The 24,602-nt window shown below is 41.7% G+C and overlaps 1 protein-coding gene across 7 annotated transcripts in view; it reads right to left on the bottom strand.

Moving 5' to 3' along the window:
- The window catches only part of mtmr4 (myotubularin related protein 4), a 68,989-nt gene extending 49,111 nt beyond the window's left edge, over positions 1 to 19,878 (bottom strand). The window contains exons 1-2 of one of the 7 annotated variants that reach the window (XM_015367752.2): positions 19,844 to 19,878; positions 2,230 to 2,305 (exon numbers count right to left, since the gene is read on the bottom strand). In XM_015367752.2, the coding sequence (XP_015223238.1) occupies positions 2,230 to 2,232 (3 nt within the window). In that variant the 5' untranslated portion in view covers positions 2,233 to 2,305; positions 19,844 to 19,878. Of the gene's footprint in view, positions 1 to 2,229; positions 2,306 to 6,753; positions 7,065 to 10,847; positions 10,864 to 19,843 lie in introns of those variants that run through there. The other 6 variants (XM_015367755.2, XM_015367756.2, XM_015367750.2 and 3 more) reach the window with 6 other exon arrangements.
- Between the last annotated feature and the right edge of the window lie 4,724 nt (positions 19,879 to 24,602).

Here is a 24,602-nt window from a genome sequence, read left to right as displayed (position 1 = left end):
ATGAGCTATCTGCCACTGAACAACTCCTGCTCTCCAGTCTTAAGAAGCTGCACAGTATCTAATCTCTGCTTCAAACCCTCTAGCAGGGCAAAGCACCTCACTCTCTATTGCAATTCATTTCTTTAACAATTACATTCAGAAGCACAGACCACAGAACTCCTGCCAGCACTAACACTCGATATGCAAAGGCTGACTGAATTAACACCTAAACCTATATAACAAAAAGTGACTGCTCTGTAAAATGCTCCTCAATTAGTAACGGGGAAGCCCAGCAATGCATAACTATTGCTGCTTCCTAACAAGCTTTCCAGATTTTTGTTATAGATTTCATAAGCAGTGAAAATAAAATGCTGAGTACCGATATGAAAGCTTGCAGGAAGACACTCATTACACACAATCAGACTCACTTGTTAATGATCCAACGGTGAAACTTCACAACAATGAGGCTGTTATAATAAACATCCCAACTCCAAAACACTAATGCAATGTTACGCAGTAAACTCCAGTTCATCTGATGAGCTCAGCGTGACAGGGTTCAAAAGATCTCACTCACTTTTTGCACATTAAGTTCAGAAGACTTAATTGCCAGTTTCACTGTAGCTGAAACCCTCATTGGAGACACAGGTCAAAAGGAATAAATATCCTTCCAATGACTGCATTTGTTCTTCTCTCCCTGACAGCATTATAAACCTGAAGGCTTCAGGCAGGCCGCGGGGGTCACTGTAATGCCAGGACCTTTCAAAGCTACCCCACCCCACCCTCGGCAGCACTCAGCCAATCAGTGAACTGACCCAGGCTCGAACCCACGACCACACAGATCAACACTTGCTTGGCGAGCACCTTTATTCACTGAGCCATTTGGGAAAAGTCTTAATCCTGGCAAGCAGAGAAAAGGAGAGATCCCACACAGAGCTTTGGAGAGCTTTTGGAAATCCACCAATCACCAAGAGGTACGCAGGGTGAAAGGAGTCCTCAACTGTAAACCCAGAGATAGACAAACAAGTCTATAAAGATAGCATCTTGAAGTCAAATACCATTTAATTCCAGACCAGAGTCCTTTCCTAAGTTCATAAAACTATTAGGCTACAAGTACATCCTTAAGGAAACTGTTACATGTTGTTTTTGGCTGTGAATTTGGCTTTGATCACATTTTGCTTTGAGAAAAAGGAGATTCAGCCCTTAAAACAGAATAGACACAAATGAGGGAAATCATGTACAGAGAGCTTTCCAAGTTTATAAGAGAATGAATCTCTTTTTTTAAAGTAGCCGTCAAAGTATACTTTTAAGTACACAGGAAGAAACGCTTCTTTCTATATACTGATGAAAGCAAATGAAGAGAACTCACATGCATGCTTATAGGACTGTCATTCAAAACCTATTACTGTATTTCCTAAAGCACCATTTGCATGCAGTAATGTAAAAGATCACATAGGCACGAGTTTAATCCCAAACGCAAGATTCACAAATAATTGATTTCACAAGACCTTTTAATAATAGCCAACCTGAATTTCAGCAGAAATCAAATATTAACCTTCAGATCTAAAACATGCATTATTAACATTGGCTACAGTACAACATTTCAGTAAACAAAGATTCCAAAGCCTTCCAGAATGCTTGACAAACAAAACCCCTGGACAAAGATGAATGACTTCATTTTTATAGACTGCAGCTTGTATTCATTGGTGTGGCATCAAAGAGAGCATGACAATGAATTCCAAAGGTGAAGAGTCTCAATGTCTTTGTTTCCTAGCAAAACGAAACGACAAGAGAACAGCACTGCAAACGGACGCGCTCACACGCCATCACCCACAGGTACAGACTGAGCTGAAAAAACCTCCAAGCCTCAGAGGTCCAGAACATCCTGAGTCAAGTCCTGCAAAGCAACGTTCAATTTGCTTACAAGCTGCACTGGTCCTGAATTCAGCCTGAACTGAGAGAGCCCTGGATATAAGACTTAAGCCTATAACAGCAATTGAATTAGCTCACCAGTTGTTACTGAGCTACATCACTGGCAGAACCCTTCCATCATCCAACATCTGCTTGCATTAACTGAAACCAGTTAAAATTGATCTACAGTAAGAAGCCAGAAATTCTCCATTCTATCCATTCCAATCAACTCACTTTAATTATAGAGACACGAGAGGACAAATTTATTTCTGTTCAAAGACGACCAAAATTAACCCGGGATCTCCTTACAGGACGGCCACCGCGGAGTGTGGCTGGACTCACCATGATTCCAGATGTTGCTCTGCACTCGAGCTCCCAGGTGCAGCTTCACCCTGCAGCCTCACGCCTCTGTCTCCTGCTGGTGAGAAACAAACCCCATGAACACCTCCCCTCTCAACTGGCGGCAGGCAAGCACAACACATTTCTTAATATTTTCACTGCAGAATTTTGGCACAGCGGAACGATTACTTGTTTGATTAGCTGTTAATTAATTCAGGTCTTCAGCTGAAAGAACAGCACTGGAGTACACTGGCCCCAGTACCTGTTGGTGCATGCAGAAACAAAGTATAGCTTGCAAAGCAGTGCTCAGTGAAATACGCCTTTTAGAGCTAATAAATGTATTTTCCTTTAGAGTGCATCTTGATGTTACTACAGTATGTAAGCGCATTTGGTTGCAAGGATCTCAACCAGCTGTTTCTTAAAAATAAACAGGATACTGGCTTCAACAGCATGGGTGGACATCATGTTCCATTTTTCTAAAACACTTTTGAGCTATGCTTCCTCTGTAAAACCGCTCTCAGCTTTTAATGCACTTCCTGACAGTTTCTCGTTGCACTGTCGATTCTGAAGAAGGCCTGTGGGTTGACTTGGGCAGTGCTTTTGAGGATTTGAGGATTTGGAATACTTTCAATCAGATCCTCTGGCAGCCTTCTCAGGCCAAAACTTTAAAGATTAGGTTTCTGTGCACGTCAGTTTAGGACATTCCTGGAATCCCAGGTAGGTACTGGCTCACTCTCCTCTGGAGTTATCATACAGCAGATGTATCTTTTTTGGTACATGGTGAACACAATTGTACACAACATTTAAAATGAAGTTTTACTAGTGCGCTGTACAGTTTTAACACTCAAATTCTACACTTAACTAAAATGTTGGTGTTCTGTTGCTTCCTCACAATGTCAAAATGACAATATAGACACCTAAATCTTGTTTTAGTTTCTTCAAGTTCAGTTTTCCAAATTTCAAAGTTCTTCAAGTTTCCAATTCTACAGTTTATGGGTTTCTACTACCTGCAATCTGTACTCTGCACTTTTCTACCAATAAACACCATCTACCAAGCGTTAACCAAAAGCTTTAAGAATTGAAAAAAATAGTGATCCACCTTTCCCCAAATCACACTCCTGCCATATTTTAAAATGAATTGAATTCACTTATTTTAAAATGACAGACTGAAGAGTGCATATGTACGATCCACTTAAAGCTTTACAGTGAAGCCATCAGCCACATTAAAAAACCATCTGACAAAAGCTTTGTTCCTTATTTTCCAGAGACAGATGTGGAAATGTTTGGCAGCTGACAAGGTTCCTTTTACCATCACTGAGGGAATCCCGAGAGCTCTGGGTTCACAAGAAACGCGTGCTTAATTATTTCCAGCAATCACAAAAATCCCTCCATGTGACTCCAGTACAGATCCTATTTCACTGCTGGTTGACTACAAGGGGAATCTCTGCAGACTTAAATGTTTCTCAGGAAAGTGTTCAGACACCTGGGATATCATTATGAGGCCCTAGAGACTCCTGAAAATCCCTCGGAAACTTTCAATAGAGGTTTTATTCAAACTGTAAGTCAGCACAATGGAATGGAGTCAAAGGAAAAGGAGTTTTATACATAACTTCAAAAGAAATGCCCAGACACCAAGACAGCTCACATTTGTGGTACTGCTTAGAAGGGTAACTCCAGTTTATAATAATGACTTCCGACTTCCGAGGAAAAGAGTATTGTTCAACACCCATGTGACAGTGCAAGACTATACTGGGCACAAAACGTACAGAACGAAGATCGATCTTTTGTTGACAAGCAAACTCTCTGCAAGAGCTAAGCTACATTAAGAATTACGATAAACTATTCTAGTAACACTAACGTCTGGCCGAGACCGCACAAATGTCTGGGCGCTGCTTCTCAGAAGAAAAAAATAGCTTGTCACATTCTGCCTTGCTTCAATAACAGGGCAATGCACAGTATAATATATATTATATTGCCACTCAACAGACCACAAGGGGGATATGCAAAATCACCAAGTCCTGTAAAAGCTCTCCATTACTTTAAATGATCAAGAGACAGTAGGAACCATGTGCCATCTTATGGCTAAAGAAGCAATTCACATTCACATGAATCACTGATCATGTGACACCCACCAGAGGTGCACTGGGCATTTCTGCAGGGTGGGGCGCAGGCTTCACAAAGCAGGAGATTTCCTTAGCAGACGTGGCAGAGATTGGGCTCACCAAAACTTCAAGCGTTGCTTTGAAAAAAAAAAGAGATGCTACCCCATTGGCAAAAAGAAAAGGGCTTTCAGAATGCTACAGCACATCTACTCATTAGTCAGACCAGTACAGGAGGGAATATACTCTACCTTTTTTTTTTTAAGAGAGGGAGAGTCTATAGATCTGAAAATGTGAAAGCTTATCTTGATACTCCACCTATTTGTTTCAGTGTGGTGACAAACAACGTACCCGTTTTCGTAGTTAATCAAGGCACGATTAATTGGGACAAGATCATCTGAACACAACCAATGCAGTGCAGCAATTTAAAAGGGTCTGTTGCAGATTTTGTTTTGTTACAGATCCAGTTACCGTATCTATTCATTTTCTAACTGCTCTGCCCAGGACAGGTGTGATGCGCCAACAAGCACGGGGCACAAGGCAGGAGACGCCCTGGACGGCACGCCAATCCCTCACAGGGCAGACACGAACACCCGGGCCAATGATCCCAGACGCCAAGGAACCTACCAGCACGCGTTAGGACTGTGGGAGGAACCTAGAGCACCTAGAGGAACCCCTGCCCCACACAGGGGCAGAACACACAGGCGCTCCTGCAGGTAGCACTCCAGGAACTGAACCCAGGGCCATCGCTGCACCCTCAAAGACCTACAACGTATCCCATTAACTAAAAAACAAAAACGATCTTTGCTCGATCAATGAAATTGTTTAACATCCTTCATGTTAAGCAACGCATCATCCAGACATCTCTAAGTGACCTCAAGAAAGAGGCTGTTAAAGCTGTTCAGACCACATCTCAAACTCCTGCTCCCCATCACACCTGCTCCAACACACACAGCTGGCTCCTTATAAACTCCTGAAATGAACTGGGTAATTCTCAGCAGACAGCAAGGTGCTTTTCTCTACAGGTGTCCGCACTTGATTCATTTGTACATATTCAATGACCTAGACAAATTGGCAGGCTTGGAAAAATATCAAAACTTCAGTGGGGCCCTATCCCAAGTGCAGACTGTTCTTCGACTGTTTCTTCGTAGTAAAACATTATTCCAACTCTCTACCGGGAAGCAGTTCTGGAGGCAACAAGTGCAGAGTGGGGTGGGGGGAAGGAAATTCCAGGCACGTTTCGGCAGTTTTCGTTTGTTATGGCTTTACACATAAAAATACTGCAACACAAAACAAAGAAATACAGGATACGGAGGTCTGCTCGCGTATTTACTCCCCATTAGCAGTGGGAAACACCGGGTATCGACTGCCTGTGTAAAGGCACCACGAGTCAGGAGCTTGACAAACTGCGACCGTCCAATCCTGGACCCGGAAGGCCGCTGTGTCTTGAAAGAGTGGAGAGAAGCTGTGAAACTGGTCCAGTTAAGCCAGTAACCAGCTGCTTTGGCTCCTAAACAGCGGAGCTGGAATTGAAACCCGCAGACACGCTGGCCCTCCAGTCTCCATTACACGATAACCACGTGTGCAGGAGATGCACAGATGTACAGCAAGCGGTCTAATAGGATGGAAGCAGATTTACAGAAAAGGGAAACTGAAAACGGCTGAGCTATTTAGCACGGGACTTGATGTGTCGATTAAAAGCATTTCATTTCCGCATAGCCAGCGTCGTTTTCGACGCTTTAAAATAGACTTGTGTATCATTTAATCATCTCCCAGAAGCGATCTTAGTTGCTTGTTTGTTTTTTTGGTCCAAAAGATTAACAGGTTACTAAACATTTCAGCGTACTGTAGGTGCATCACACAGTTTTTTTTTCCTTCAGCCTGCACGGAAGAGATCTTAGGAACGCGTCGCAGCTGATCTTAAAACCCGTGCACCCACCCCCCACTGGGTATTCTTTAAGAAGTTATTTTATGATACCGATAAGGGTGGGCTTCCTAAACTCTGGTTTCCATTTTTAAACGCAAAAGTGAGACCGCCACCTCTTCTCTCAGCGGTTTCCCAGTTAGAAATGACGCTCCAGTCGCCCGCTGGACAGACAGGGACTGAATCACACGCACACTCTCTCGGCAAACGAACTAAAATGATCCCTGGTGCAGGTTTCTACACAGCTCTGCTGTCCCACACCTTGTACAGCACAAATTGTCGTTCTGGCGGTAGAACCGTCACACACCGCAAGAAAAACAGAGGAACGTGTATTTAGATAACCACACCTTTCAAACTAATCTTCTCATAACTCAAGTGAACTTCCTAGCATATACGTCCATTACATTAAACTATAAACAGCGGCGACATCCCTCTGCTCAGCCTCTCATTTTCCAAGCCCCCCACGCCACGCGTGTCCTGACCCGCGGACAGTCCCAACTCTACCTGTAACGAGTGAACTTGTGCAGCGCCCTCAGTTTTTCCTTCCTCGGTCATAAGCTGCTCCCTTCGAGCCCAAACTCGGCGAAGGTCCCGATGACACAAGTCCAGCGCGTCCCAGGAGGACACGTACCCTTTTTACGACGGAGAACGTCGCCTGCAGCCTCCGGGTCTCTCCAGCCTGGGACGTGTCCTGCAGGACCTGCTCTCTGAACGCACACGGACGCTCCCCCGCCGGCCAGGAGAGCAGTGCGGCGTGTAGCTCAACTTTTCAAAAGGCGTGCTCTACGTGACTCGCTCTCCCCTTTCTCAATCACCCTGTCAAACGTAATCACACTCGGCGAGCAACGGCCCGCTCTTCCTCCTCTCCGAATTCACCCTCTGCTGCCCCGTCCACTTAAACCGCACGGTTCCCGCTCGTTAACCCCCCCAAAAAAAATATCAAACGGGAGCAACTGACCAGCGAAAGCGATTTCTTTAACGAGGCAAGGCTAGGTCTCTTTTTTCAAAACGGACTCCTTTATGGGGAGGGAGGGGGGACGTGTTCATTCTGAATATGCCCGGATCCTTAGTGGAGAGAATTCATTCATACGTTCATTAAATCACTTTTCTATAGTAAAAAAATAAATAAATGAGAGGCGTGTTATAGAAGTTAGAAAGTTGCGCTAATTGAATTCACAATTACTGGAAATCACGGTTCTCCAGTGCAGGTTAGTATCGGGCATGCGATTTCGATACAATATTATCACCTCTGGGACAGGGCGTGATGGCCAAGATTAGAGAGTGACACGTGGGGAGGGGCGTGTCAATTCCACACAGCAGTTCTGTGTGACACGTGGTGCGGACATTGACAGAAAACCACGTTTCGTGCCCTTTTTTTTTTTTGCAGCAATTCAATGAAAACTATTTAATCGTAAATATTTTCTCGTCATGACGAGAAAAATAGATGATCGATTGTAACTGTGAGCACGATTTTAACATTTTAGCATCCTGTCTGAAAAAAGGACGGAAATAGCTGCTGACAATAAAGCTAATAAATATTGATACAATGGGTTTCATAATTATCTTTATATAACGACATCCAAAGAGATGGCTGTTGTTATGTACTGACATGTTTCTCTAAATATTACACAAAAGGTATCCTGCGCGTTCTCGCTGAAAGAATGAAAAAGTATTTAAAAGGGAAAAACGGGTAATAAACTTAAGGTTTGAAAATAACCATTTTCAAGTTTTACCGGCACTCCGCAGTTGCGTTTCTACACACGACACGCATAACATTCAGCATAAGCTTAAAATTGGAATCGTCCAAATTATTTCATTTTCCTCAGAGAAAATGTTGGCCGAAAGAAAACTAAAGTGGCTCGTTCCGTTTGAAGTGCCAAACCAGATTACTAGGAAATCGTCCCCCTGAAGAATTTCTTAAACAATAGACCGTCCTGAGCAAGGGAAATGACTAAAATTTCCTAAAAATTCCTGGCATCTGCGATGTTTCCTGTTCATTAAAAAAAAACGAAAAATGACCATAAACGAGTCGTTTTTTTCTTATTAAAAGCCCTTTAGATCTAACATTTATTATTCGTACTGTATGTACAGTCATGAAAAAGGAATTTACTGAGAGCTGCGGCACTTGAAAGCACCTTTTTTAGGTACCCGCGTGCCTAAAGACGTACAGTTTTTTACTCTTCCGTCGGTGACGCGGCTCCGGCCAGCTCGCAGGTCCATTTCATGATTTAGCACCTGTCTGTGTGTGTGTCCGTCTTCTGCTAGGTCTTCGGTTGCAGTGGCTTCTCCTCCATCTCCCACAAACACGCGGGCTAGGAGGATAGGTTCACTACTAGTAATAATAAATACAAATTTTATATAGCGCCTTTAAAAGTAGCATCCCAAACGCATTAAAAGCGTTTTACAGAAGGTGTAAAAATAGTTATAAGGATAACAAACGACAAGGTGTGTAGAAATATAAGGAAGACAAGCGTTAGACGTACAGCAGAAGTTGAACGGTACGGACACAGACACTGATCATGTAAAAGTTTTGAGTCTAGATTTATATGCACTCGGGGTAGGTGACTCTGCTAGCATTCCAGAGCTTTGGGGCGCAGCAGGAGAAGTCCCTGTCACCCACAGAGCGCAAACGAGCTTGGGGGACATATAAAAGACCAGACAGAGTCAGCTGAATCAAGCTTGCAAGATGGAGAGTAAACGGGTAGTTAGTTAATCAAATAAGCACTGAGGTGCCAAGCTCTGGAGAGCCTTACAGGTGAGCATGAGGATTCTTTAAAGTTCACTCCAAACCTGATATCAAACCTGAGTGCTACAACACACCTCATTTTGCATTGCAGACCTGTGGATTTCTTTTTTACTGGTGAATAGTCCAAATAAACTAGCTTTAACTATAGAGTGAAAAGCACTCATGAATAACATTACTCCACCCACCACAAGGCTGATCAGCATTCCTGCAATAACATTATGAATAATTACTTTACAACACTGCAAAAGATTAGTCTGCTGTTATGCACAGGATGTGATTAAGGTTTATCTTCAGGGTTAAAAGCAAATTAAGCCAAACCTTGACCCATGGGCTACAAAGTGCAAGGTAAACTAATTGTACCTCTTGGTGTTTTATTTTTGGCCACAGACTTCTTGCATCTTTGCAACACAAACCCATCATTAAGGACTGGAATTGTAATATACAATTGGCAAGTATGCTAAAGCTTTGCTTTTATCAGGACCTTAATCACAAAGAAAACTGACACCATAATAGAAACAGTTCCATTACCATAACCAAGCCACAAGGCAATCTGACAGAATTCTGTAACTTGTGTACTAACAAAAAATACTCTGCATCAGCACATAACACCTGCCCTCTGTAAACTGCCCTGGTGAAATTTAGAGTGGACTTTAAGGTTCAGTTCAGTTCTTTTAGGCTGTCAGTGTGGGGTTTTTAAGATCAGGGATATATCCGGTTGCTCTTCCCTGGACTGATTCCAGACTAGCAGTATCACTTTGTATCACAAATCCAATTGCATTATTAGTAATACTTTTTTAAATGTGTGTTTAGACCTATAATAATTGCTCCTATCATTAAAATTTGAAAGTTGATCATTAATATGCACTTCTGTCTTTGATCTCCATAACAACCCTGGCACAGCTGCAGGACAAACATCACAGAAACTAGCACAGTCCAATGCATGCACTTTTTGGCTTGACATCCATCAGCTGCCACCACTTCTGAAGCTAGTTCAGTGCCTCTTCTTCAGAAAAACATTATTTTGATTGGAAAAAATAAACACATGAAAAGCTTTGGAAAGAACTGGATCTGAAAGCAGATATCTGCACTTAACATGACCAAGTGAAATGCCTATAATATAAAAATTGTAGGTGCTTAGGTGACTAAAATCTTTACCCGAAGACTGACAATCACACTGGACACCACTCTTATATCCCCAGACAGGACTTTTTGTAGTTTCTTATAAAGCTGTCATACGTTAATGCTTTGCCCCAGTGGTAAAAAACAAGATACCTATTAAAAAGAACGGTCTGCTCCTTGCACATCCCCAAAAAAAGAAGAAACCCATTTTCTGCCCTTTGTCATATAGCAGACAGGAGAGGCAACATTTCACCAAGCTGAGAAAAATTGCAATTGCACCGTAATTAAGAGTTTGGCAACGAATAACAACATCTGCATTCCCTTCTGTTTTGGAGTTCTTAGCCTGAGCTTGTTTTTTATAAATATTTTGCATTCCAAACGGATCGTCTCGTTCTGTGAGCAGTTTCGTTTGCTGCCTCCGTCGTTGCCCAGTCCTTTCGAGATGGCTTGGCCGAATGTTGCTATTTCAAGGTTTTCCTGCGCAGAAAACAGGGAGGTACAAAGCACAGAGCTCCGAGACCTGAGCCGGCTGTCCTGCTCTCCTACTGCTTGCACAAAACAAAACTCAGCCAGGGATAATTTTGAGCGCAAATGAGTTCCATTTGACTCATCACCTCTACTTCCCTATTCAGCGCTCATCCTCTGATCTGCAGCAAACTTAAGAATAAAAACAAACAACATTTAAAAACGTATTGGCTGTTGACGGTGTAATCGAACTACAGGAATAACTTACCGACTCAGGAAACCTCAAACAGCAATATCAGCTGCTAAAGGCTATGCGCTGTTTTGGATATATGATTCAATGTAGTATTATTTCTCCCTCACAGCACGAGCTTCCTCAAACTCCTGGCCAGGTCTCGTTTAAAAATCTGTCAGTCCATGACGTGAGCGCTGAAACCGTGCCAGGGTCTTTTGGCTGTACAACATTTGTTGGGGCACAACTACGGGTTATATTTAATCCTATCACAGTTTATAAATAAAATCAACACGCAAAAAGGTGTTGCCAGTAACTTTCTACAGAGGAAGTCAACTTTGAAAACCAAGTTCAAGATTAAAGTAAAGCGGATTTAACAACAATGCTGCCCGCAGATGGGTAAATCTATCTACCGAATCCCACTTGGCAGTGGCAATTTTGCACATCAGCTGAAATAAGAAGCAACAAACATCTTATCCCTAGAAGGCTGTCAAGAACCGTACATTTCACACTGAGAAAAAAAGAGACTTCCTTTCATACAAAGGGCAAATAGGTGGGATACAGGGAGTGTGTACAACAGTCCTTTGGGCTTTTGATTTGTCTGCAATGCTTCAACCAGTGCAGCAGTGCAAATATTTCTAACACATTTTAACTCATACACTCAGACAAATGATTGTTGTTTCATTCCATGCTTGAATTTTGCAGCCACGCCTTGGAAGACTTAAGCAGGTAGCTGCATGTTAGACTTTTGTACAGCCACAAATATTTTGTAGGTCTACAGCCTGTCATGGGGCGCTGTAGTGTATTCTGCAATTATCTTCACAAGTATGTATTTTAATAAATCTTTTCTCTGCTATACCCTGCACTTCACTTCAGCACCTGGATACCCAACTAAGATGCATAACAGACATTCTATAGAGAAAAGATTCTGTTTTCAAGCTCTGAAAACCTTAAGCAGGCTCTGAATGAAATAGTCAACCTGAGCTTTGAAAACATGCTCAGTGGGCTCCAATCAAAAACTGGGAGATACTTATTACAAGGTGGCAGCGCAGTGATCCAGTGGTTAAAACTGCCTTCATGCAGTGCTGGAGCCTTGGGTTCCAGGCCTGAGCTGCTGTGTGGAGTTTGTGTGTTGTCCCTATGTTTGTGTACGTTTCCTCTAGGTGATCTGATTTCCTTGCAGTGTACAAAGGCATACGGGTAGCTTATCTGGCTTCCTGAAAAAACTGACCCTAGTGTGAGTTTTTACGTGTCTGTGTTTGTATCTGTGTGTACCCTGCGATGGACTGGTGTCCTGTCTAGAGTGTACTCTGCCTTGCACTCATTTCTTGCTGGGATAGGCTCTAGGTACTCCACTACCCTGAACTGAATAACGAGTTTAGAAAATGGACAGATGGATCTTCAGCAAAACTGGGCAGCAATGCTTCTTTGACAATCAGCAGTTTCTCTCAGTCCCAACTGTACCCACTTCAAAAACTACCAGACATAAGCAGACTGAATGAAAACAATCACATCTGTACTGTATCTGTTGCTTGATACCCACCCTGTGTTGCAACAGCACGAAACTCTGTATATCAATATGAGATTTAGAAAACACATTGGATTAAAAAAGGTAGCACTCACATCTAGCTTTTGATAAGAAAAATAAAACCTTTTCTATACAAAAGGGAAAGTAGACAGCAAGCAATAAATTCCAGAAAGTGATCTACAAGATCCTCCCTTCTAATGTGTCTCCAGAACACGTACAGCCGATCCAACTATAAAGGGTCAGTTTGTTCTCATAATACAAAAGTATTTCTGGTACGAAAGCAGAGAATGCAAGATCAAAATAAACTGGAGTCTGCATCATTTTGGAGGCATTTTGGGGCATTTAAAGGGAATATCTCACCTCAAATGAAATAGAAGCTACTGTACGACTATGTCCTTCAGAATCTTTTCCTGTGTTAACAGCCTGTTTGGCCTGAATGCCACAAGTGTCAGAGGACAATCTGTTGTTTTTTCCATTGAAATCCCCCTTTCCCCCACAAAACCACAATGATTTTGATACAAAGTTAGAGAAGGGGAATTCTATAACATTGTAGGTCACGTAGCAATGATCGCCTTTGTTTCAGTTCCACATTCTCCTCCGTAACTATGAAAATCACACAAAAGCCTGTTTTTACGGAAGAGGGTATGTAACGAGGAATCATTGAAAAGAGATAATTTTCCTTGGTGGTAGGATCACGAGATTGCTTGTGGCTTGGGCAGAAATGGCCCACGTTAATGTCCTCTGTCCAAAATCTGGCCATAAACTAGTCAAGATTTCAGCGAGGAAGCACAATCACTGAGCTTCAAAGGCTAATTACAATAATATCAGTTTAGAGCTGGGGTGTCCAGTCCAGTTCCTCGGGTTGGAGTATCTCGGGGTTTTCAGTCCAGCCAAGCTAAAGCAGATACACCAGAAACCCCTGGTATCTGAGGGAGCAGGAGCGTATATACTGTATGTCCTTTCCCACTAATTGGCAACTTAAAATGAACCAAATTGTTGCCCACAAGCAGCAGTAAAGATGTTGATCTTGTATCACATTCAATTTCAAACTGCTGGCAATCAGTCTTGGACAGATCACCAGAGCATGTATCCAACACAAACCCTGCGGATACAGTCCTGCTTCATAAGGAGCTAAAGGTCACTTACAGGTAAAGAAGACTGGAACTTGAGATCTCACTACAAATTCTGTAGGAAACTACTTCTTTGGGTATCACCTCAGAATCCTTAAGGATATGCACCTACTCTTTTAAAAGAATAATAAGAATGTGTAAAGTATAAACACTTGTAAGTGTGCTTTCATATCACAATAGTGCTAATTAGGGGGTATTCATACTTGGAGTCGCTCTGTAAGGTCTCTCCAGACCTGGGAGTCACCCCTAGTAGAAAATAAACAACCACAAAAAGGAAAGTATGCCTGTGATAGGGAGAATAATACATCGGCATCTCTGATTGCCAAAGCTGACAAGAATAAACAAGTGTTCAGGCAGACAAAGCCGTATCAGCAGCAGGTTTTTTCTTGGCACTGTGTCACTCTGCCGCTTCGCATCTAAACAGGTTTGGGAGCAGTATAGCTAGGTCTTCTGATGGGATTCTCAGCTGGTGTAAGGACAGATTTTTAAAGGGCTCAAATAATGCGTTATTTTAGAAAACAGTTTTACCTTGGCAGGCTGGTTTCGCTCGGAGCCCGAAATCCAGATTTACATACAGGTGCTTCGCCTGCACTTCCTCTGTAAAATCACCAGCTCGTTTAGGAGGAGGGCACCCCCATTTTCCACTGCCAGCTGGGGAACAGAGCCATCGGCTTGAGACTTTCACTTCTCTCAGCAGTTCTCTGCAAGTGGGAGTTTCACTTCCTCACAGCGTCATTCACCAATGATTGCACCCACAATCCACAACACCCTTCATTAAACCAATACAGAAATGAATATGTTCACTGTCAAATAGGATATTCATAGATTAGAGGGCCAAATCTATTTGTTCTTACACAGTTCTAAGTTAAAAGACATGTTTGTGCTGCATTGAACCTCAAATCCCACATGTCAGTGGTAATTTTGCACAGCAGCTGAAATTGGAAGCAGAACAGTTCATTCCTAGAGGTTGTCAAGAAACTCACATTTTACACTGAGAAAAACAACTGTACTGCTGATGTATAAATGCATAAACTGAGCTTCTAATGAATAATTCACAGTGCTCATATGTTCACAAATTAGGTCATGTGTGACAAATTAATATTGCCCTTGTCGTGTGTCTGTGCTGAGAAAGTAGGCATAGTCAATGTTTCTCCACTGAGAATCAGTGAAACAAGATCTTGTTCCTTGTTTTAAAAGCACTGAAGAGTGCGGCATGTGATGTTTACTGTAAAATATCGTTCCAAATAAATGAAAAAGACAAAGTATCGCTCATTTGTATGAGTATTGTACCTCCTTCTGAAAGAATCCACTATAGGCTTTTCCCCTTTTCTCTGTAATTACTCTATCAACAGTGGCTGTGTCATTACACTTCACATTAGAGATAAGAACCTGTGGAAGTAAGAAGCCCACTTTGTATAAAACACTTTGTATTTTGAAGGAGTGGTCTCCAGAGGGATTCCAGATGCCCTTACAAAATTTGATAACAGCTTTGTTATATAATTAGGCCCATGAAAGTAAGGACTCCTCTCAAAACTCAAAGGTCAACAGCAATTCTACTTCTATATATAAAGAGGCATTTGCAAAACATTGTCCAGATCGATTTTCTTTACATTTCATGCAATTTTGGAAGATCGACAGGGACAGTGTAGAGGAGAAGTGGCACAAAGTTTCTGAGCTTTGCCGTCCTGGAGTGCAGCTCTCCGGGCACGTACGCTTGCGCCTTTACAAACCTTGCAGAACCGGAGCACAACATCTAGAGAACACCAAACGGGTTATGAAAAGAAACATGGGAATATGGAAGGATTCATTTCTCCTTCCCTGTCTGATCCTGGTTACAAAGATGGCTGGACAACCCTGTTCAGAACCTGCTCATAAGAAGAGTGGTTCTGACGTCTCTACCTAATGACCTGAACTCACATCGTCAGAGGTATAGTATATACATAGAAATCCAGAATCAATTTTGCCTCATTTTGTACTCTTTGTTTCTTGGGAGGCCCATATCTTTGACTCAGCGCAAATGTTTTTGGCACAAATTGTGCAAACATGCACAAGGGTTCTGCAGCTTTGGTGTTTGGGTTTGCACTGGGTGAAGCCTTGTAACTACTGGGGCTGGAGTTGCTGTTTCTTAATCTTCTCCACAGCCTCCTCTTTATTTGCTAGTTCACATACATGCAAGCTAAGACTCCAAGAGAATTAGTCCTACATTGTGATCCCAGCATTGCTCGATTAGATCAGATAAGATCACTTTATTGGCCATTTACAATTCCTCATAATAGGAATTTGTCTTTCCGCATACCCCAGCTTGCTCTCCATGAGACACACAGGCACACAGATGGGGAGAGAGAAGCATGGGGTCAGAGCGCAGGGTCAGCCATTTATACTGCCCAACGGAGTAGGATTCCTCTGCCGGACATGGGATTTGAACAGGCAACCTTCCAGCCACAGGCACAGATCCTTAGCCACAGTGCCACCGCTCAACCCAATAAAATAATATATGAAGTCACCAGCTATACATTATTGATCACAGATATTTGATTGACGTAATTTGCTTTTGTCATTGAGAAATCTAGACACCAGAAGCTCAAAGTTCTCTGTTCAAACTCTGGTCAAAAAATGGCTTTTATCTTTAGTCAGATATGGAAAACCCTACTGCAGCCAAAACAAATGTGTTAAAGGGCAGAAGTAACAACTTCTCTCAGGATCGCGTTTTATGGATGCAATAAGCAATTGTGAGAAGGCTAGTCCTCCAGGCAAAACACAATTCTGAACTTTGACTCATTTGCAAACCTTTGAAGTTCTGTTTGTCTGAACAGGGAGGCCGGAAGTTGTGGTATCTAATCTTTGTCGCTAACTGCAAAAGCAGAGCAGCTGACTGGCAGGGTTTTCTGCCACCTTCAGTTTTCACATGACAGCACAACCATGTCTGTTTCAGAGGGAAGATGGCATGCAGGCTACCTTTCAGCACGGCTGCACAGCACACTCATTTTGTTAAGCAAACAATGCCTGATAAAAACCCATTCATACAGTTTTAACTTGGATGCTATTATTTCATCCCCAAAAGGTTATTTCCCATTTCAGTCTATGATACTGCATGCAAACAGCATTCCACTGTGCTTTATAAAATGCCTCAATATCCATGTAGACTGTCTAATCTTATTTCTATGCAAATATTCATAAGTGTGCAGTGATATACTTCATCTGTACTATTTACATTTTGGAACTGCATAACTTTTGAGCTCCTAGCCACAGTATTATAATGAAACCAGTTACATCAGCACTTCAGCTGCCTTTACAGAAACAATGTCAATGACAGCATTTGACGTCTATGTTTTTTTTAAATCTTGTGCTTAAGGAGAATTAAAACAACGCAACTCATGTTCAAAGTGTGCTATGAATGGTCAAATTGTCAACCATCAATCAACCAAGAAATGGAATTTCCTCATTAGAATTATTTCATACTAGGTCATTTTGTCACCTTCCATAACACCAACATTGCAAAGAGATTGCAAAGAGAGCAACTCTCATTTTTCTGTTTACAAATGTATCTCCAATGCACTATTTCCAATTTAATTTAAATTGTGGCAAGACAACACTAACCACTTTCACCTTATGGAACCTGAAATGTTTATGAAAGTTGTCGTCATTCAAGACACTCAAGAGCTACATTCATGAGGCTTCAGTAATTTAGGTGCATTTCCTACACTCATAAGAGAATTTTACTCACTAAATCAATCCCCTGGTACAAACACTGGCCCAGGCATTTGGTACCCCAGTGCAAAGTAACATGTTTTTAAACCAGCACGCAAATTTTAAGAACACAGACTTCCACAAATCTGCTCCAGTGCTTGACAACTGAAAATAAACTGAAAAGTGACCATCATTAGTGAGATGCTTTGCCTACATCTCTGTTTTATCACTACTATTACTCCATTGCAGAAGGTGGTTCATTACCACCCTTTAAAATGCATCCTGAAAGTGTAACTTCATAAAATGCTGGCTATTTCAAAAGCACAAGGTGACATGAAAAAACAGACCAAAGAAGGCAAAAAGATCATGAAAAGCTGTAAGACTAAAAGAATGACCTAATCCTTCTGACTGTCTTGTGATCAAATTAAAAAAAAGAAGTGCAAGAAACAGCAGCTTCTTCAAAAATGAGAAGCTGGAGCCCAGAAAGCAACACGCCTTCAGCTGTCTGAAACCGGCCATTTTGCACGCACCTCAAACGCGTGTTCCTATGACAGCTCTCGCAGCGCATCTGACAGCATGATAAAGGCCTCGTGTCGCCAAGGAAGACATGCACTGGCAACAAAATGATGGCAGGGAGGGATAAGACACACAAGCTTCCTCTAGTGCCTCCTGTCACCTCTGTGAGGCGGATGCACTTTGAAAAAGCTGTGGGTGTGAGCTCAAGGCCAGAAACATCAGCACACCTTGCCGCACAGCTTTTACTTCTGTGTCGAATTCAAGTGAAAGCTGTGCTCTCGCTCTGGCAAAAGAAACCAGTGTACGTTTCAAGGCACCACGCTCTTGCTCATCACCTTGGGCAAGCCCCATAGTTCCGGGAAAGCTGCAGAGGATGCTGACGTGACCAACCACACGGGGATGCCCCTTCTCCAGACCTGAGAGGTCCTTCCAGACCTGCCTCACCCAGGGCACGCCCCACTCACACGGGCGCGCACACAACTCAGATGAACAGTGGACACGTGCTTTTAAATGAAGACGACTCCCTGCAAGCAGATATTATTAGACTGGCATGATTGGAAACCTGATCAGGACCATCAATCACATATTTTTATTGCTGGCCCAGGAGACGGGCAAGCTGATACGCGGCTATGAATCTGTGTAGAAATCCTAGCAACAAGCCTTGCAGCTATTCCAGTGCATAAACTGGCATGAGCTTATCAGCATATGTAGAGGTGGACAAAGTAATACCAACACTAGGACAGACCTATTTCACTCAACTGGCTTTATTTTCATGTTAGGGAGCATCTCCTTCCAAGGTGTGCATCAGCTAATGTATCGTTGAATTTGCCCAGGCTTGTTGTATTAGGCTACTATATTTTCATACCTCAAAGAGCAGGCTGCAGCTGATTTAGCTGAGACGATTGTGATGCTGTCAATAGGTGAATCATCCAGTACAAACGAGCATCACAACAGAAGGGATTGATGGGGGAAACGAGCAAAGTCCTAAAGCCATATTAATTTTATAAGTTTATAAATATTAAAACAATTCATCAGCAGAATGTTTGTGCTTTCGTGGAAGAATGTGATATGACTGCTGGAAGTGTATTATTTAGGCTGAGTGGAGAGTTTTAAAACAGCAAAGAAGAGGCAGTTCAAGGAAAATGTTAAAGCAGTAACGAATAGTATTTTTTTTTTACGTTGGCTATTAAAGCAAACAGATGCTCCATTGCTCTCCGTCTTCAACCACTCATTCATGGATATCGCCAAAGCTGCGTTCCTGTAATGTACTGTGACCCTGTGTCTGTAACAGGTCCAACCCAAAATCCTCCGGTTTATAAAGATCAGTTAGGAGCGAAGGGACGCCAGTAAAACCAGACTTTTCCTGCAGACCCGGAAACCCTTCAAAGGAATCCCCGAATTACTAACAATTCTCTCTGTTAAAATATTACATTAACAGCCGACACTATAGTCGTTGGTGCCGTGCCCAATATCGACATTCCCTCCTACGATCGTCTCTGGTACCTGGTGTGTTTGCCCGAGGCAGTACAATAATGTGCTCTTTATAGAGCCATGTACCCCCATCTCCGCCCACCTGCAGCCCAGCAATATTTTGTCAGTGGTCCCCAAGTTATGTAACGGCGTCAGCAGAATGTGATATTTTATACGCTTTCCAGTGGCCGATCTGATACCGAGCTATTTTTCCAACAGTCCTGCTGGTGCTCGTGGAGATGATATATTCAGTCTCCGACAGCTCGATTCTAAAAGACTCAGTGACTGACACGAAGCGCTATTCTGTTGCGTTTCATCACGCGTTTGCCCGAAACAAATTTAATACATCACCATGACCAAACTACTACTCTGCAAAGAGCAAACATCAAATGTTGACTTTTAAAAGTGAATGCACTCCAGAAGGACTGGCTAGATTACGTGACTTAAAAAGTGAAATCCTATTAAACTAGTGTCAGGCTTCTTAATCGTGATTGCCATACCTACATATTGAAAAAAGTACAGTTAACACACATACGCATTTTGAGTTGAACACATGCATCCTGCAAAGGGTGGTTATAAAATCGAGAGCACCTGCAAATTACATTTGTATTTTGCAGAAACTCCGAATTGCGTCTACAATCATTTTAAAAGCATTTAGAAAAAGCTTCAAACAATTAAAAAGAAAATACAATCGAGTTACTCACTCAGAAACAATCAGCTGACAGAACAGTGACTCAGTAAACTACACCACTTCCGCATTCAATCGCGGTGACCTATGCACTAGCCAATCTCTTTTTGAGGGATGATTGAATTGACCAATAGACGCTCAATCCCCGCTCCAGCTAGGTCACGTGTCCAGACGAAGCGGCCAATGATAATTCACACCAAGATGCTTGAAAGCCTGAATGGTGCACACGCCCACGCCGCGACCAATCACAGAGCAGCAGGGAAGCCGTCGGTAGCCAATCACAGATTATGTAAACAGAGGAGGAAGACATGTGGTCATGTTTCTAGCCAATAGAAAATCACAGCGCGGCAGCTAGTCGTGAAACGGACAGGCGCGTATTATGCTGTCAGCAGACTGGAGGTTGGAAGTGTGATTGTCGTTGCTGATGGTTGTAACGCGTTGCGAGAGTGTTATAAAATCAAAGGTATGGGAAGCTTGGAATTTTAAGATGGGAATAAAAAATGGAAGTTTACGTCCTTCCCCCAGCACATGATTGCATCTTCGGTTTTATGAAGCATTCTTTTTTCCGCCTGATCAGTCAGAGCCAAGACAATTCCCCACTGGCCAAATGAAAGAATGAGCTAGGGGCTGTTAACCCCTGGCGTGAAGACTGAACAGCCCCAGGGATAACAAAAGATGATGTCGTCCTTCTAATCGCAAGACGTGACATATATCCTCATATCAAGCTTATCTAAAAGTACGACTACGTTTTAGAGATACCGTTGCATAGTGTGTCCTGTAAGAGAAATACTTGACTCTCCGAACAATATATCGACTTGTTCAATATAACAACAGGAAGTGGAGCCAATAGGAGACTATAATTTATCATAAAGAACTGTATCATTGAATAAACAATAGTAATGTATAGAAACTAACTAAATGGTTTCTAAACTACAGGAACCCTATAGTGTTTCATTATCATGGCAGAGATGTACAGTTCCATGCCTGAAGCAAAACAACATATATAAAAGCCTCTCTCTAACCCCATCCTCCAAAAATGAGGTTTTTGTAGCTTATAACCTATATATTTCAATTGAGCCAAATGACTTTCATTTTTTTAAAAAAATACAGAAATTAACAAACAGTGATTCCAGAATATGTTTTGGAATTCTGTACCTTATTTTGGGATAAGTAGAGTCATGTTTGCTTTGTCATTATGGGTACCTTGTGTCATTGAAAGAGCCAAACACATATTATATGTGATGATGTCACATACTCACTGTTCTGTCTAACCTGTTATTCTATTTCAGGGAACCCTTTAACCTTGTGATTGTCTTGTGATACACCACAGTTAAGGTATGTTACCTGGTTGTCTTGTAAAATTCAAGGAAAAAGAAACTGCAAGCACGAACTAATAGCAAACAAGTACCTACAGAAGGTATGAAGAAGAAGAAGGTATCTTCTTAATCATACAACAAAACATTGGGATCAAATTCTTGTAAGGTTTGTAACCAGTATTCCCCATCTGAAGCATTGCTGTTATAATAACATCATTTATTAACATCATTTATATAATTTATTAAATCTATCTATCTCACCAGTGTGATCTTCTGTGTTTTGCCTCCGTATTGTAAGTACTGCAATGTGTATATAGCCTGGCTAGGTCTGTGTTTACTGGCCTGTGTCCTGTAGCTAAGGGCTGGGGTTATTTTTGTCTTAAGCTTTTGCACCAGTCTTTTTGCTTCTTCACCTGCACTGATCTCAGCTGTTCTGAATTGCTGGTATAGGCTACAGTAGCATATGGTCACACATTTGGGTATTAGCTTAGAGCAAATGAGGCCATGTCACTTAGCCCTTCACACAAGCACTTGAAAGCACAGTTGAGAGCAATACTTTAAAAAAACAAGTCTAGCAGTTATGTCCTTCAGCCCAATTGGAGATTTAAACAGACTGTGCTGTGCCTCTATCTTTTTTCCATCTCTCTTCACTCGTTCCTTCTCAAAGACAAGGTATTTCAAAGTGCAGACATGTGAATTAGCTCATACAGATCTTACCTGTTCCAATGTTTGTTCTGAAAGTAGTTGGAATGAAAACGATGAAGTAAACACAGATGTTCAAATTACCTGTTTTCTTCTAGTATTTAATTTAATAAAGACTTCCTGGTTGGAATTCTGTTCATTGAGACCAACATCATCATCATCATCATCATCATAATATAATAATAATAATAATAATAATAATAATAATAATAATAATAATAATAATTGCTTACACTTATATAGCACTTTTCTGGACACTCCACTCAAAGCACTTTACAGGTAATGGGGATCCCCTCCACCACCACCAGTGTGCAGCCCCACCTGGATGATGCGACGGCAGCCATAGTGCGCCAGACTGCTCACCACACACCAGCTATCAGTGGGGAGGAGAGCAGAGTAATGTAGCCAATTCATAGATGGGGATTATTAGGAGGCCATGATTGGTAAGGGCCAATGGGAAATTTGGCCAGGACGCCGGGGTTACACCCCTACTCTTTTCGAGAAACGCCCTGGGATTTTTAATGACCACAGAGAGTCAGGACCTCGGTTTTACGTCTCATCCGAAGGACATATCAGGAGATAAGTCACAAAACTACAAATAATTTGTAAAAAAATGAATGAACCAATGGAAACCAACATTTGTACTAACCGGATGGACAGAATACATTTCAGTGACTTTTCATATGATTGTTATCTAAGCAATTCAGATACACTAAGCTACAGGAGACATTCTTTGAAAATGGTCACATGCCTCTTAACATTTCTAAAATATCACATGATAAATGGTCTTATGAGGAAGTGTTGTGTTTTGATAATTACAGCAAGTGATATCTCTTATTGCAGTGTGCACAATGGGCACCATGCCCACTTATGTTTAAGTACTCTATAATGTCTCATTAAATATAAAGGTTCTTTCTCCTCATTTTGAAAATGAAAGCTGCTCCAGAACAGAAGGATGTTTTTCTTCCCTTTTATGTATATACATATTTATACATATACATATTTACCCCTATAACCAGATGTTTTTTCCTGTGATCCTCCTGTTCAATTTTTTATTATTGAATCATTTTTTTCTGTTCAAGCAATAAAAGGGAAAACAGCTAAACAGTAGCTCCATCTAGAGGAAACACTGTCCAGTATACAGTGTTAGGAAAGTTGCTTTTCCAGCTGCAGATCACTTAACATTAAACAGGTGTCTGTTCGTTGTGCAAAAGGTGACATGTCATGAGTGTTGATTGCCAGGATACTACCTATGTAAAGTCAGTGACTCTTTCTGACCCTACAAACTGGATTGCATCACTCTTGATATTTCCGGAATCTAGTTTTTTCATGGATGGACACGGCTCAGAACTCCTGAGGCATTGGCTTCTAGTGCTGAAGGAGAAACACAGATGAGGCTGGTGTGTCCAGCGGTTTAGGAGAAAAGTTTTATTCCCAGTCTGGGCTGTGGAATGATTCTCTTGGTAGGCTGTTTAACCTTCTTGTGCTTAGAGCTACATACAACACAAAAAAATCTAAGTCCTTTTATAAGTGACTATTCACCTGTAGCAAAGTTCACTTCTTATAACAGTTTTTTTAATTCACTTAAGATAGATGTATGTTACATGGTTAATTATTGTTCTTGAGAATCTTGCGACCTACTGACTCCAATTCTGAATTCTTTGTTTTCTTTTTTTCCTGTTTTGTACCTTGATCCTTCTGTGTGGGGAAACATAAACTTTTTAAAAATCGCACACTGAACAATGATGCAGGATACAGCAGGTAAGACTGTTAAAGTTGTGCTAACAACTGCCATGTAACATTTAACAAAACCTTGTGCCTTATTCCAGAGCATGTGGCTATTAACTGCACAGTGCTGAGCTCCCATTTCCCATAATACAGTATATCGTTCAAAAGAATCGGAATTAGGCTGTTATATAGAGCATCTCCAGGAGCAGGCAGCATGAAAGGTTAAAAAGGATTTTTAATTATAGGATTTGCATTCCCAGCCCTTTTCTCCACTATGAGTAAGCCCACACAGGAATGATTGAGCTACAGTACTCATCTGCAGAAAGACAAAGAGGTTGCAATAAGTGATTAGTCATCAGTGACAAAGAATCAGAACAAGTTGCTAACTTCAAAGAATTCACCTTTAGGACAGGTAATAGAGAACTGTTAATTGCACATCAGTGCAATTTGAAATCATAGCTAGTTGAACCATCACAATTAAAATTGAGATGGTATTATCACCGGAAAGGAAAGTGAGGATCACATGCAAGATTAAATATTTATCACAGGCATTTTACAAAAGTTCAAAATATGCTCACTGTATATCCTAGAAATTCATGTTACATAATGCAATAACATAAGGACTCATTTACATGGTGCAAGTCAAAAGGATTACGTAACTACCCTCCAGGACGATGTGAACGTGCATTATGGCACTGATAAAAGATTGCAAAATGAAATGTATGTGTTGTAATGGTATATCAAAAAGCAGCCTACAGTAGGTCTCTGTAAGTGTCCTCTGTGGCTTGCTCACTAAAGTGTTATCAAATCGAGTTCCCTCCTCAGAAGCAGGCACTATGGCTCTCCAGGACTGTAGCCACATCCAAAAGCAGATCCTATCATTACTACAGGAGTTCAGAGGCGTTTTCCTTTCCTAGACGTCGATTGCTCAATGTCCCAGGTCACTCAGTATGTTTACTGTAGGGATGAGGGGCTCTGGGGAGGACTTACAGATCTCCTGCTGCTGGCCTGCCAGACTCACTCCAGCAG

The sequence above is a fragment of the Lepisosteus oculatus genome, chromosome 26, assembly GCF_040954835.1.
Source record: "Lepisosteus oculatus isolate fLepOcu1 chromosome 26, fLepOcu1.hap2, whole genome shotgun sequence".
NCBI classification, from domain to species: domain Eukaryota; kingdom Metazoa; phylum Chordata; class Actinopteri; order Semionotiformes; family Lepisosteidae; genus Lepisosteus; species Lepisosteus oculatus.
Note: the sequence above shows the minus strand (reverse complement) of the source record. Positions and strands in the feature narration are given on the sequence as shown.